This window comes from Opisthocomus hoazin, chromosome 2 (assembly GCF_030867145.1).
Source record: "Opisthocomus hoazin isolate bOpiHoa1 chromosome 2, bOpiHoa1.hap1, whole genome shotgun sequence".
NCBI lineage: Eukaryota > Metazoa > Chordata > Aves > Opisthocomiformes > Opisthocomidae > Opisthocomus > Opisthocomus hoazin.
In genome coordinates, this window is record NC_134415.1 from 78,136,192 (window position 1) to 78,149,257 (window position 13,066).

Below are 13,066 nucleotides of genomic sequence, written 5' to 3' on the forward strand. Positions count from 1 at the left end.
AAAGTCTCCTTTTAAAATTTTTGTAGTTCCTATTCTTGGAAAGGCGTTTCTGTCCTTCTTGCATCTTCACGGTAACTGAGAATGTGGCATTTTGAATATTAAATCCTACTGTAGCTCATGAAATTTGGGTTATTTGTTGTCACAGACTGATACTTCTGTGGTGCTTTCAACAAAACATAAAACACCAGGAAGACTGCCCTTAGAGAATACATTTTTCACAGCCGTGCTGGATGCAACCCTTGATTTGATTAACAAGCATGTTCACCACAGAGACTGAATAAGAGCCAATGATTTTGTTCTCTGATTCCCTTTTAACATAACTATTTCTTAACTCAGCTTTCCTGCTGGTGCTTTCCAGACAAGATTTGTAGATTTGGTCAGAAAAAGACAGTTGACAGTTACCAGTCATCCAGCCTTTCCCTTTCATGTCTTTCACTGAAGGAAGTTCTTCTAAAAATATACCATCAAATTTCATTCCAAAGAAAACGATGGAGAGGAAGGAGATGCAGCCTACTGGGTTTGAACCCACTCCCTGTCTCTTCGGCAGGTTGGAGCCCTCTCCCGTGGTGGTCTTCTTTCCCAGGTGAGGGCTTGGAGGACAGAAGCGATGGCATGGCCATGGAGAAGTCACAGAGGCTGCAGAATAGACTGGTGTCTCTCTGCATTTCCCTGTACCCCTCCCTCAAACTTTTTAAGGATCCGCTTTCTTGTACAAGACTCAAGAAAGCAGATTCTGAAGAGATACTGTAATTCAGAGTTCAGCCGCGAGTGCCAAAATCTTACAGAAAAATTTCTGATGCTCTGAAGGAGTGAATTTACACCAGACTTCCTCCCATCCATCTTTTCCTGATGGTTTACAGCTGCAGAAGCTAGGCTAAGCAAAGGCTTGTCAATACTTTTTGCTTTTCAAATGTCACATGTTGGAGCTTTTCCTTTTAAAATAGAAGTATGAAAAATGGACTTTTTCTAGTACTCCTAGACTTTTCCTAGGCTTCAATTAACTACCAGAGGACTGCTTTTGTTTCTGTTAGTGGAGCAGATGTCTGGCTTTGGTGGGTATTTCAGTCTTGGCTTCCCTTTTGTATCGAGAACCAACAACCTGCTAGAAAAACTGAAGGAGGGTGATTTACAATAATAACAACAGTGTTAATAACATCTCCTTAGCCTTCATCTGTTTCCTAACTGAAAGTAATTAAGGTGCTATGATTATATAAGTAATTAATAAGGATATAATTAATTTGATATCTTTGTCGAATAATGTTTCCACTATGTGGGAGGAAACTACTATCCTGGTAAGGCTGATGTTGGGTTGCTTGCAATGTAAAAGTTGGAGTCCAAGAAATATAACGTGGACAAGAAAGGAGGCAAATAGCATAATGGTTACTTTCATTTGTCTCTAAGGAAGTCTCAGAAACCATGTAAATGTTTGATGTTTTCACAAAAACACATGTTTTATATTGCCCATAAAAACACAACTTTAAAATAAACAAATTCAACTTGCTTGCATTAGAAACGTTTATTTTAATTAGGCTAGTTGCATACCTTTCAACAGTACCAGTGTCAAATTATGATAATGCCACATGACCCGTAACTCCCAGATCTGAGAAATGCTGCCTTTCCTAATGGAAGTTGAATAAAATCTTGTTCCTTTACCGTAAGTTGCACGGCATGTTGGATGAAAAACGTGGTGTGCTCGTCTCTAGAGAATTTAGTGTAAAACAGCTCCAGATTTTGTTTGGTGATCTCAGAGCTGGCTGAATAACTCCAGCCTTCCACAGCTCCAGATGCTGACATGCAGGGAGATGAGACTTTTGGATATTAAAAGCCTACTCTGTGATGCTGAAGGAGGTTAGGTTCTAGAATCCATTCTTTGACACAAAGGCTGATGCTGAATGGAGGTTATATTTATTGTCTATGAAACCCCTGAGTTAGCTGAAATCACTTTAAGCACGTACATACATACATGTATTCTCTCACATTTAGCCACCTCCTCATGGTGCTGGTTTCTTTGAGCCAGGAACAGACAACTTTCAGGGACTTGGCTTGAAAAGATGCGTGCATGTAACACATGTCACATTTTACAAGAGGCTACAATCAAGCAGTCTTTGTACTCGGATTATCTAGACATTGTGGCAAAGTGGGAAAGGGCAAGTGAATGAAAAAGCCCTTTTTGTCAGGTCTTTCACTTTGCATCAAATTTTCCTTCCCTGTGCTCTGCCACTGCCAGCAAAAAGATAAAGGGAGCAAAACCCAAACAAAAATCAAGAAACTGATAATTCGCTGATTTTCTATTTATATCATTCCCAGTACAAATAAAACACCAAACCACTATTTTTCTGAAACTAGCAGGACATATGTATACCATCTCCAGGCTTATTCAGATTTTTGGAATTAATATTCTGAACAATTTTATTTTTGCAGCTGATTTGTAGTTTTAACTTCTTCCTCATCAATGTGTAAATGAAGTGTGCAGGGCTGTCTTGTCAGCACTTGTAAATCAGTATGTGAAATCTTCCCGAATTTCAGTGAAGATTTTTTTCCCTGCTCAGCTGAACATTTGTGAGTGAGCAGCAAGAAAACCCCTTTCCTCCCACCACTCTCCCACATTTCATGTTTCTCATTGCTTTTTTTCTTTCATTCTTTCACTTTCTTATCTGAAAATAAGAGGAGAAAAAGGTCTGGGAGGGGAAAGGGAGGAGGTGATAGAGTTTCACGGGGAGGTAAGGTTACAAGCCAACTAAAAGCTGCTGAGATTCTTTGTTAAATAGTAAAGCGTACATATGACTTAACTGTTTTGAAGTGAATAAGCGTATGTTCCAGCATGAGTCCCAGGCCCATGCTCCCATCCGAAGCCCCCTGGGCTCTGCCCGTGCTGATAGCAGTGAGATGAGCCCTTGCCCTCCCTGTGGTCCTGCTTCGCTCCCTGGCATTCCCCGTGGGGTTCCCTGTCTCTGAGAGGAGCCAGGAGAACCTCACCTCTGAGTGATGTCTCCAAACACAGGGTGTCCAGAGCCAGACCATCCTGCTGTCGAAACGGGCAAAAGCAGCAGAGATAGCTGCACAAGCACTTTTTCACTGCTGATATGAAGGTGGCTGGGGCATCTCTGCCCCTGTTGTGGTCCCTGAGGGCTCACCTGGAGTCACTGCTGGTCCCGGGAGTGGACAACCTCGAGCCCCAGCGTGGTATCCCAACACCTCCAGCACCGACGCAGCTACCAGGGCAAGCAGAGGCCGGAGGCCACCACGGCTGCCACAGCAGTAGCAGCAGCAGTGTGTTGTGCAGCTTCCAGGCTGCAAACTCCTTTCCCTTTCCCTGTTGTCACTTTAGTTTCTTGAGGGATCCCAGCTTGTGCCACCCGTTGCAGAAAGTGCGGAGTTGAGAGTCCTTGTTTCTGTTTGTGTGAAGAGACTTGGACGTTTCAGTGAAGGAACTCTGCTGAGTGAATATGGCATCCTGAAGGAAAGAGAGAAATGCAAAAAGGGCGCCTTTAAGCTAAGCTAAGAGCAAGAGGCAGTAGACCTGCGCTAACTGCAGGCAATACACTCAGGGAAATACATTAAAATGGTGCTTGTGTTTATGAATAGGCTTGTGGAATAACTGGAAATATCTTCAAATTGCAGAAAATACCCTTCAACAGAAGATTTTTTTCAATTAGGCAGGTTGGATTTAGGAAGCAGGTATCCATTAGGCAGGTTGGATTTAGGAAGCAGGTATCCAGACTGTGGACTGTCACAGACAAGCAGGGAGCTACTGCGTAATTTTTCAAGCATTAGCAGTGGAGGAATATGCTTTTTCTGAATCCCGTGAGTTTGTCAAAACCAATTTCCTGTGTTGATGTTGGAGTAAGGCATACGAAATAGCCAGCCTGGCAGCTGCAGAAAAATGAGGATATTTGAAAAAGAATAGGCTTTTTATTTACCCTAAGTGATGGATATTTGCTGAAATGTTAAAAGAATTATGAAAAAACCCCAAATTCTTTGCTATACTGTTTTTTTTTATATTCTGTGCATTTTCTCCTTGTCTATTTGTATATTCTGGACAGAGTTTGCCCAGTAATTCTAATTGTTTCAAAGATTTTTCTGTTGTCACTGCTCATCTTGCAGCCCCGGTGTGTAGATGATGTTCTTTGTGTGCCAGGTTACGTCTAAGAGTGACTGTACCGGTTCAGATCAAGGGTGCATCCTGACGAGTGTCTGATTCCCTAGATTCACCACACCCAGCTTCAGAAACTCAGGTTTATGTGTAGATTCAGCTCAAGTCGATAGGAAAGAGTTTGGTAACACCAGAGCATGGATTAGAAGATGTTAAAGCCGACAGATGAAAAGCAGTAAATACCAGGTAACAGGACCCACGAGTGCTGAGGGAGCTGGCGGATGTCATTGCTGAGCCACTCTCCATCATCTTTGAGAGGTCCTGGAGGACGGGAGAGGTGCCCGAGGACTGGAGAAAGGCCAATGTCACTCCAATCTTCAAAAAGGGCAAGAAGGAGGACCCAGGGAACTACAGGCCGGTCAGCCTCACCTCCATCCCGGGAAAGGCGATGGAGCAGTTTATCCTGGAGGTCATCAACAAGCAAGTGGAGGAAAAGAAGGTTATCAGGAGTAGTCAGCATGGATTCACCAAGTGGAAATCATGCCTGACCAATCTGATAGCTTTCTACGATGACATGACTGGCTGGGTAGATGAAGGGAGAGCTGTAGATGTTGTCTACCTAGACTTCAGCAAGGCTTTCGACACAGTCTCCCATAACATCCTCCTAGGGAAGCTCAGGAAGTATGGGCTGGATGAGTGGTCAGTGAAGTGGATTGAGAACTGGCTGAATGGCAGAACTCAGAGGGTTGTCATCAGCGGTGCTGAGTCTTCTTGGAGGCCTGTAACTAGTGGTGTCCCTCAGGGGTCAGTACTGGGCCCAGCCTTGTTCAACTTCTTCATCAACGACCTGGATGAAGAGTTAGAATGTACCTTCAGCAAGTTTGCTGATGACACCAAACTGGGAGGTATGGTAGATACACCAGAAGGCTGTGCTGCCATTCAGCATGACCTGGACAGGCTGGAAAGTTGGGCAGAGAGGAACCTGATGAGGTTCAACAAAGGCAAATGCAGGGTCCTGCACCTGGGGAGGAACAACCCCATGCATCAGTACAGGCTTGGGGTGGACCTGCTGGAGAGCAGCTCTATGGAGAGGGACCTGGGTGTCCTGGTGGACAACAGGTTAACCATGAGCCAGCAGTGTGCCCTGGCTGCCAAGAAGGCCAATGGGATCCTGGGATGCATTAGGAGGAGTGTGGCCAGCAGGTCGAGGGAGGTTCTCCTTCCCCTCTACACTGCCCTAGTGAGGCCTCATCTGGAGTACTGTGTCCAGTTCTGGGCTCCCCACTTCAAGAAGGATGAGGAGCTACTGGAGAGAGTCCAGCGGAGGGCTACGAGGATGATGGGGGGACTGGAACATCTCTCCTACGAGGAGAGGCTGAGGGAGTTGGGCTTGTTCAGCCTGAAGAAGAGAAGGCTGCGAGGGGACCTAATAAATGCTTATAAATATCTGAAGGGTGGGTGTCAGGAGGATGGGGCCAAGCTCTTTTCAGTAGTGCCCAGCGACAGGACAAGGAGCAATGGGCACAATCTGAAGCACAGGAAGTTCCGTCTGAACATGAGGAAGAACTTCTTCCCTCTGAGGGTGACAGAGCACTGGAACAGGCTGCCCAGGGAGGTTGTGGAGTCTCCTTCTCTGGAGATATTCAAGACCCGCCTGGACAAGGTCCTGTGCAGCCTACTGTAGGTGACCCTGCTTTGGCAGGGGGGTTGGACTAGATGACCCACAGAGGTCCCTTCCAACCCCTACCATTCTGTGTGATTCTGTGACTAACCTTGGAGGGCTGCTTCTAAGATGTGGCCGATCACCCTTGGTCTCCCTCCACCTACAGAGAAGCAGGCATCTGAAATTAAGAGATTAACCCAGGCCCTGGTAATGCCCCATGTGCGTGCTAAATAAGAGGTTACAAGAATTAAAAAACTTAGTGCAACCTTTTCCAACCCGTACCCTCTCAGTTTCCTCCTGTCCGGGATCCAGATTTGGAGATGCTCTGCATTTGGCGTGTTGATTCCTCCGTGGCTTCCTCTAGTTCCTTAACTCACGTATACCTCAGGCTGCCCCACCACACGCTACCGGCAGGTTTTAGACTGCTGTTGGGTACTGTGCTCAAGGGCGCTTCCTTTTGCTTTCGTTGTGCCGTCTGATGAGCTCCCTCCTACTTTCTTGTGCTGTTTTTCTGCCTGTCACGCCAAGCTCCAGCAATGGGAAAAGGTTATATTGCTCTTAGGTGAAGCCAGCGCTGGTGTAGTTGGTGAGGTCAGACACGAACCGTGAGCCAAGTGCCCGGCTCTGCGTGTTTGGGGGCAGGCTTGAACACCTCTAGCTGCACTTTTCTGCCGAGTCCCTCACCTGCCAGTCGTGCTCTCCTGCCGAAGGGTGAGCGAGAGGGGTCTCATCCTCACCAGAGAGCTGCCACCACCCTCAGAGCAGGCAGGACCTGCTTCCCCAGGCCCTGATGGGAAACCACTGCTAAGAAGGTTTTGTGTGAGCTTTTCCCAGCGTGTTGCTGTTTATATTCAAACTGCCGTGGGATTTTTTTTCAAAGTGCGTAACTTTTGAGCAGTGAACTTAATTTGATCCTCGTCGTATGTGGGTTTGGGGAAGATCTAGTGAGCATCAGTGTATGAACACCTGTCCTTTCCTCCCTCTCCTAGGATTTTAGATAATGGGCTGTGTGCAATGTAAGGATAAAGAAGCAACAAAACTGACAGACGAGAGGGATGGCAGTTTAACTCAAAGCTCAGGCTACCGCTATGGGACAGACCCCACTCCGCAGCACTATCCTAGCTTTGGTGTGACTTCAATCCCAAACTACAACAACTTCCACGCCACGGGAGGCCAAGGACTGACTGTGTTTGGTGGAGTCAATTCCTCCTCTCATACAGGGACGCTGCGTACAAGAGGAGGAACAGGTGAGTTTCAAAGTCTTCTTCCAGTGCTCTTAGAGAGCATCAATCGTGTTAATTACAGCAGAGGCACAACTGTCTCAGCGTGCTGCTTTCGGGAAGAGTTATTTCATTAAATACTGCAAAGAACCGAAGCAGGGGCAGAGCTGGGTCCCCAGCCCTACCTTTGCTACCTTGCGGGTGCTATTTCTCTTGGGGGGTGAAAAATCACGCATACACGCCCAATTTGGCTGACTGACTGCCTCATCTCTCTACCAGGGAATGGAAAGTGTGGCCTGAGCCACCTGCAGTAGTTCACAGGAAATACTTGGCATGGCTGTGCCTAAACTCAGTCTTCAAACCCCCTTGGCCCGCTTGGGATCCTACGCTGTGTGTGGGTACCAAACCAAGCGTACTGATGACTCTACAGAGTGACGGAGGTGGCGTGCCCGCTGGCTGCACAAAAGCAAAGGGATTAGAATGGTTGTCCAAGAAGTAGGAGGCTTCAGTTTATTGTGCTCCTCAGCAACTGGACTAGCTTACATTTGGCTTGGCCACCTCATAGCTTGAGGCTCCTTTCCCTCCTCTTTTTTTCCGATGGAATGTAACTCACCTGTTTTCTTCTTTAGGTGTAACTCTTTTTGTGGCGCTTTATGACTATGAAGCAAGAACAGAAGATGACTTGAGTTTTCACAAAGGAGAAAAATTTCAAATACTTAACAGCTCGTAAGTTTTAGGCTTGGGAATAGGCTTTGTAATATTTTTAAACTTATAATGTTGGCAGTTACATTTGTCTGCTTGAGTTATTAGTAAAATCTAATGTTGGGTATTCAAGATTTGTATGGGTTTTAGTCTGCTTACTTACTTGTCTTTGCCTTTAGTGCACTTTTGCAAAGTGCTTTATTATTAGGGAAAAAAAAAGCCTTCAAACCACATGCAGCTTTACTTCAAAAATAAGCGTTAGATTGTGTGATTCACTGCTTACATTTCACAGTAAACTCACATTCAGAACTGAGAGTACCAGCTCTGTACTTCACCAGTAGTCACAGAAGTTCTGCAAGGCATGTACTAACACTTTTTCTTGCAATCTACTTTTTGCAAGTATCTCTGCACAGAAACGAACTAAAAACTGATTCACAATTGAGACGTTACCCATATTTGCGTGCCAAGTTTAAAAGCTTTTTTTTCCATTTAAAGGCAGGTGATACAGTCAGAACATGCTAGGAAGTTCTGTTAAGTGAGAACACACCATTGGACAGTTGCATTTGGCATGAAAACCACACTTCCATCCTGAAAATCATCAACTTAAAATTAATTTTATTAACTGCTCATAGAAAAAATCCCTTAGCAATTTAAAAATAGCATCTAAAACTTACTGTGCTACTGACCTATATCTGAACATCTTGTAATTCTTGGCTAAGAACATAAAGTTGAAGGCTCTGCATTATGTTCAGTAGTGCTATCATGTAGAGGTAAAAATGGGTTAACAGCCAAGTATGTCGCTTTCTAGAGGCTTTGTGATATTGCTCTCATCTTTTTTTCTTACACTATGTGACATTGAGGCAAATTCATCCCTGGTGCAACTGCTGTTAATAGAACAACTCCAGGGTTGGAGTTGGCTCAATGTGCGTTGAAGTTAAAAAAAATATATAGATCAGGTAATTCTGTGGAATATTTCATGAAGCCGTGAAGCTGAAGAGCTTTGATGTAGATGAAAGCAGAGAAGCTTCAGTTACGACTTGTAGAGGGAGCAGCAGTTTAAAAACCTCTCTACTTCTAAATTAGCGCTTGGAAAAAAAACCTTTTTTAACCCATCAGCCATTTTTGTTCATGTTGCCTGCTGCTTTCCTAACCTTGCACAAACTATGCCATAACTTGAAACAAGAAATTCCAGGTGTTAGGAGTTCCTTGCACATGCCAGCTGGTGAAATCAGGGGGTGCTCAGCGGAACTTGCAGAGCAATCATTCTCAGAGTCAGTGGGACAGAGAGATTCCCCCACGTGTGGGCGGTTGCAGTAGATTCCCCGTGTGTGGGCAGTTGCAGTACATGCATTTTCATGCAGGTAGTTGCTGCCTGGAGGAAGGTTTTCTAAAAGAAAAAAAAACAAGCACCTACTGATTTTCTTATAGGATGATAGAAGCTCGGTTCCCATCGTGGTCAGCTCTGTCTGCTTGTAAAGGCAGACCGAACCACACTCCTGCAGTACTGACAGCCAGGCTGGGAATCTCCAGAAAGCAGCTTTTTTTGTGAGAATGCTTCCTCTCTTCACTTGTATCAGAAATTATAAGAAAGAAGCCCATTTTTTTAAGAGTCTGCCAGTGCTGCTTAAAACTAGAAAGCATATATGTGCACAAAACTAATTTGCCTGGACTTTTTGGAGAGGTTTGGATTTTTTTTTAACTCTCAATAAATGAAATTTGATTTTTTGCTTTGGATTTAAAGTTCAGGACAGCAACACCTGAAATGGCATACAGAGGGTATCTCTGTGATTTGAAGTCAGAAATTATACCAAGGGCAGTCTGGGGGCAGGAGGTTCCTGCAGGGGTGGTTCAGAGCAGAGCCTGACTTCAGGGCTCAGAAACCCTCGGCCGTCCCCTGCATCTGCACCGTGACTCCTGCATACCCTGACTGGCCCCCTTGACTAGCCCCCTCCTACCTCAGCTGGGTGTCTAAAATGAAGAGGTGTGAAAAAAGTCTACATTCCTCCTCCTTTCTGGCAGTGCTTTGAGAGATTTCAGCTTCTGTGTCAGAGCAGAAGGGCTTGTTCCTAATATTGTGATCATCTGCAGGGCTGCTTTTTTCCTCCCTAGCAATGATAAAATACCTCCATCTAGTGGACTCTCTGTAGAGTAAGGAGGAGGAAAGTAATGGTGCAATTTATCAACCACAGTATGGCATAATCTCTTAGAAATATTCTACAGCAACGTATGGGAGAAGGGTTAGCACTTCATCTGATAAAATTATGGATGCAAATGGTTAGGACCATCTGCCTGACATACTAATCACACAAGGTGTATTAAAATAGTGTCAGCTGCCAGCCTCTAGAAAAGCTACTTGTTCTTCACTTTTTGAACTGTAGAATTGTAAATGTCTCCTTTTTGACGAATCACAGCTGTTTTCCTTAGAGTTCTTATTCCTTCAAACTGTTAAAGAAAGTGGAGTTGAAAATTTGAAGTAAGAGCTCACCTTGACGTGACCTTTCCTGCCAGTAATAGCTCAGACAGTGTTTTTCTGTAACTGCTTGCTTACAGAAGAGGCTGAATTCTCTCGCCACGTTTGATAATAGTGGTTTATTTAGTGAACAAATCTCTGTTTTACAGAGAGGGGAACTGAGAAAGAGTTTCTAAGCAGTCCAGAAATAGAAAAGAGAATGCTTCTTAGTAGCGGTAGGAGTTAAACATTGGTGAATCTGGTGCTGAGAGTGAAACACAAATTGTGAAATGCCAAATCGTTGCATCCTGTAAAAAAGCTGAGAAATAAAATTCTCTTAAAGCTGCACATTCTACAGCAACACACATGGTCTGAAGGGCAGTACCATGTGCACACAGGTGTACGACAAAAATTGGTGCTAAACCAGTGGAACACTGCCATAAGATGGTCCTGCATGGACATCTTTGTATTTAAATGTTGTAGAAGAATGGGGTTTTGCAAGCGTTTGAAAATGCAGCTAAGTGCTTTGCTACTTCAGACGCCTCCTCTGGGTGCCCAGGAGAGGGAATCTAGACAATGAAGTGTGATCCTTAAGGGCTATCTAAACCCCTGTGTTGATAGATGGCTTTTTGATGCCTTTGGTTTCAGACAGAAGTTTAAAATTAGCAGTGGATGTGACAGTGTTCAGTTTGGCAGTTTCTCTATAAGCTCTCTCAAGGGTCTGTATTAGAATAATTGCTATGGAGACAGTTTTCAATATTCCAGTCCAAATCCGGCCCTCACCAAACCTGATTACGCTGGGTTGTTATGCCTGTTTCTGCCATTACGCTACATTTGGAAGGCTACGTTACTAATCAGCGCTGACATAATAACAGGTGTAAAGAAATACGTGTATGATTTGGGTTTAGATGAGCAGCTCTCTCGGAAGCATGCTGGTGATAAGAGATGAGTTGCTGTGGCTTCGTACACGGCGCAGCTGCGGGTGCCCTTAGCAAAGTCAGGTCGGTGCCTTTACAGCTGTGTCTCACTCTCACTTCTCCTCACCTCTCTTTCTGCAGGGAAGGAGACTGGTGGGAGGCCCGCTCCTTGACAACAGGCGAAACTGGTTACATTCCCAGTAATTATGTGGCTCCAGTCGATTCCATCCAAGCAGAGGAGTATGTTTTCTTTCTGTTGTAAAGACCCGTTAGTGCTGTATTTGAAGGAAGTTTGAGGAGTTGGTTTTGACTGATTGTGGCGATTTTTCAAATGACTTACATTATTTTTATTTCAATTCTTAACTGCACTGATAAGTAATCAGGTAATTAGTAACAAAAGAAGCACAAGCTCAGTGCTTTTTCAATGTCAAAACAAAGGAAGAAAACCTAAAGGAACAAAGGTCTGCTTCCTTTCTTCTAGTGTTGACTAATTTCAGGCTTTAAGCGAAAGGTGCCCTTGCTTTTCCTGAACCAAATTGTAAAAACATTAGGAGTCAATTAGTGTGCAAACTGCCTATTAAAGAAAGCACATTGTATGAACAGATACCTACCAATAGGTAGGATGCCTACAACGTATACAGCAGGCAGCATAATGAGGACATGCCTGTGCAAGAAATGGAGTGCTGTGTGTGTCCATATTATTTCCAGTATAAAAGGTACGTTGGAGGAGCTAATATAGGCTGAGCAGGTACTGCTTTAGTCTGTACTTCAGGCTGTACTTGGTTGATTGTGAAACCAAAAACTGAAGAAAAAAAGATTGCTGCAGGAGGGAAAAAGGTACCAAAACTCTGAAAGCCTGATACAGCCACAGTAAAGTGGTTACATCTGGTCCTTCTACTGAGGTTTTATAGCTGTGGTGCAACAAAAGTATGGAATACTAATACATCACTATGTAAGTCAAATATGTAGTTTATAGCAACATCTGTAAAAATACTGCTCTTCAGCAGCAACACATTTGTCTGCCCATTTCCTTGTCTGTTCCTTCCCCCCGCCAGGTCTTGCTCTCTGTCTGTCAAAGTCTTTGTTGTAAGACACCAAACAAGCATTCTCACCATCTACTGATTTTAGGCTTCACACAAAGTGCTACTGCACAATGTGTACAACATCTATGACACAGTTTGTCACGTTAGCTTCCCACCACGATAACAGAGACACAATATGATAAAAATGGTTGAATATACTTGAGTAACCATAGTTTCCACAAATAATCCTCCCTGTCTGAGCTCTGTGACCCTATCCAATAATCCTATGTAGCACTCGTCTTATTATTTCTGATGTTTCCCTAAGGTGGTACTTTGGCAAACTTGGCCGAAAAGATGCTGAGAGGCAGCTGTTGTCATTTGGAAACCCCAGAGGTACCTTCCTGATCCGGGAAAGCGAAACTACCAAAGGTAGGATGGCCAAAGCTATTCTGGCTATGAATGAGAAGATATATGAGAAAAATTGTGCTGAGTTTGTGAAATACTGTTTTCAGTGGTATGAAGGTAGAGGTTAAGCGTCATATGGCATATAGGTGTGCTAGGGAATTGGAGCCTGAACACTCTGGGTCTTAGAGTAAGCATTCAACGCAGAGAACAACCCAAGTGCAACCCACGCTGTGCTCAACCCGTGGTATCTGCAGTGCAAGTCACGCACAGGCAGGGTGCTCTGCTCTGCTGTCACACGCTGAACATCGCACTGTCTCTGTTAACGCATGTGTTGAGGATATGACTGTTGCGATGCAGTTGGGTGGAGAATGGCCCCTCACAACAGCAGCTGTGGGGCTACAGGAGGAAGACCTCCTGAAGTCCGTATTCAGGTCCAGGCACTGCCAGCTGGCTCTACTGTGAACAGATGCAGGGAACCCCCAGTCTAGTTTGGTGAAAACTACTGCTTACTTCTGAACAAGGGAAATATTTGAACCTGCTTGTCTGGAAGGTGTAAGATAAAAACGGGCGGAGGGGGAGGTGATCGTTATTGTTT

General features: G+C 44.6%; 1 protein-coding gene across 4 annotated transcripts in view; it reads left to right on the top strand.

The window, feature by feature from the left end:
• The window catches only part of FYN (FYN proto-oncogene, Src family tyrosine kinase), a 144,344-nt gene that overhangs the window by 96,124 nt on the left and 35,154 nt on the right, over positions 1-13,066 (top strand). For all 4 annotated transcript variants that reach the window (XM_075414197.1, XM_075414196.1, XM_075414195.1 and 1 more), the window contains 4 exons: positions 6,746-7,003; positions 7,606-7,702; positions 11,186-11,284; positions 12,392-12,495. In XM_075414197.1, the coding sequence (XP_075270312.1) occupies positions 6,757-7,003; positions 7,606-7,702; positions 11,186-11,284; positions 12,392-12,495 (547 nt within the window). In that variant the 5' untranslated portion in view covers positions 6,746-6,756. The remainder of the gene's footprint in view (positions 1-6,745; positions 7,004-7,605; positions 7,703-11,185; positions 11,285-12,391; positions 12,496-13,066) is intronic.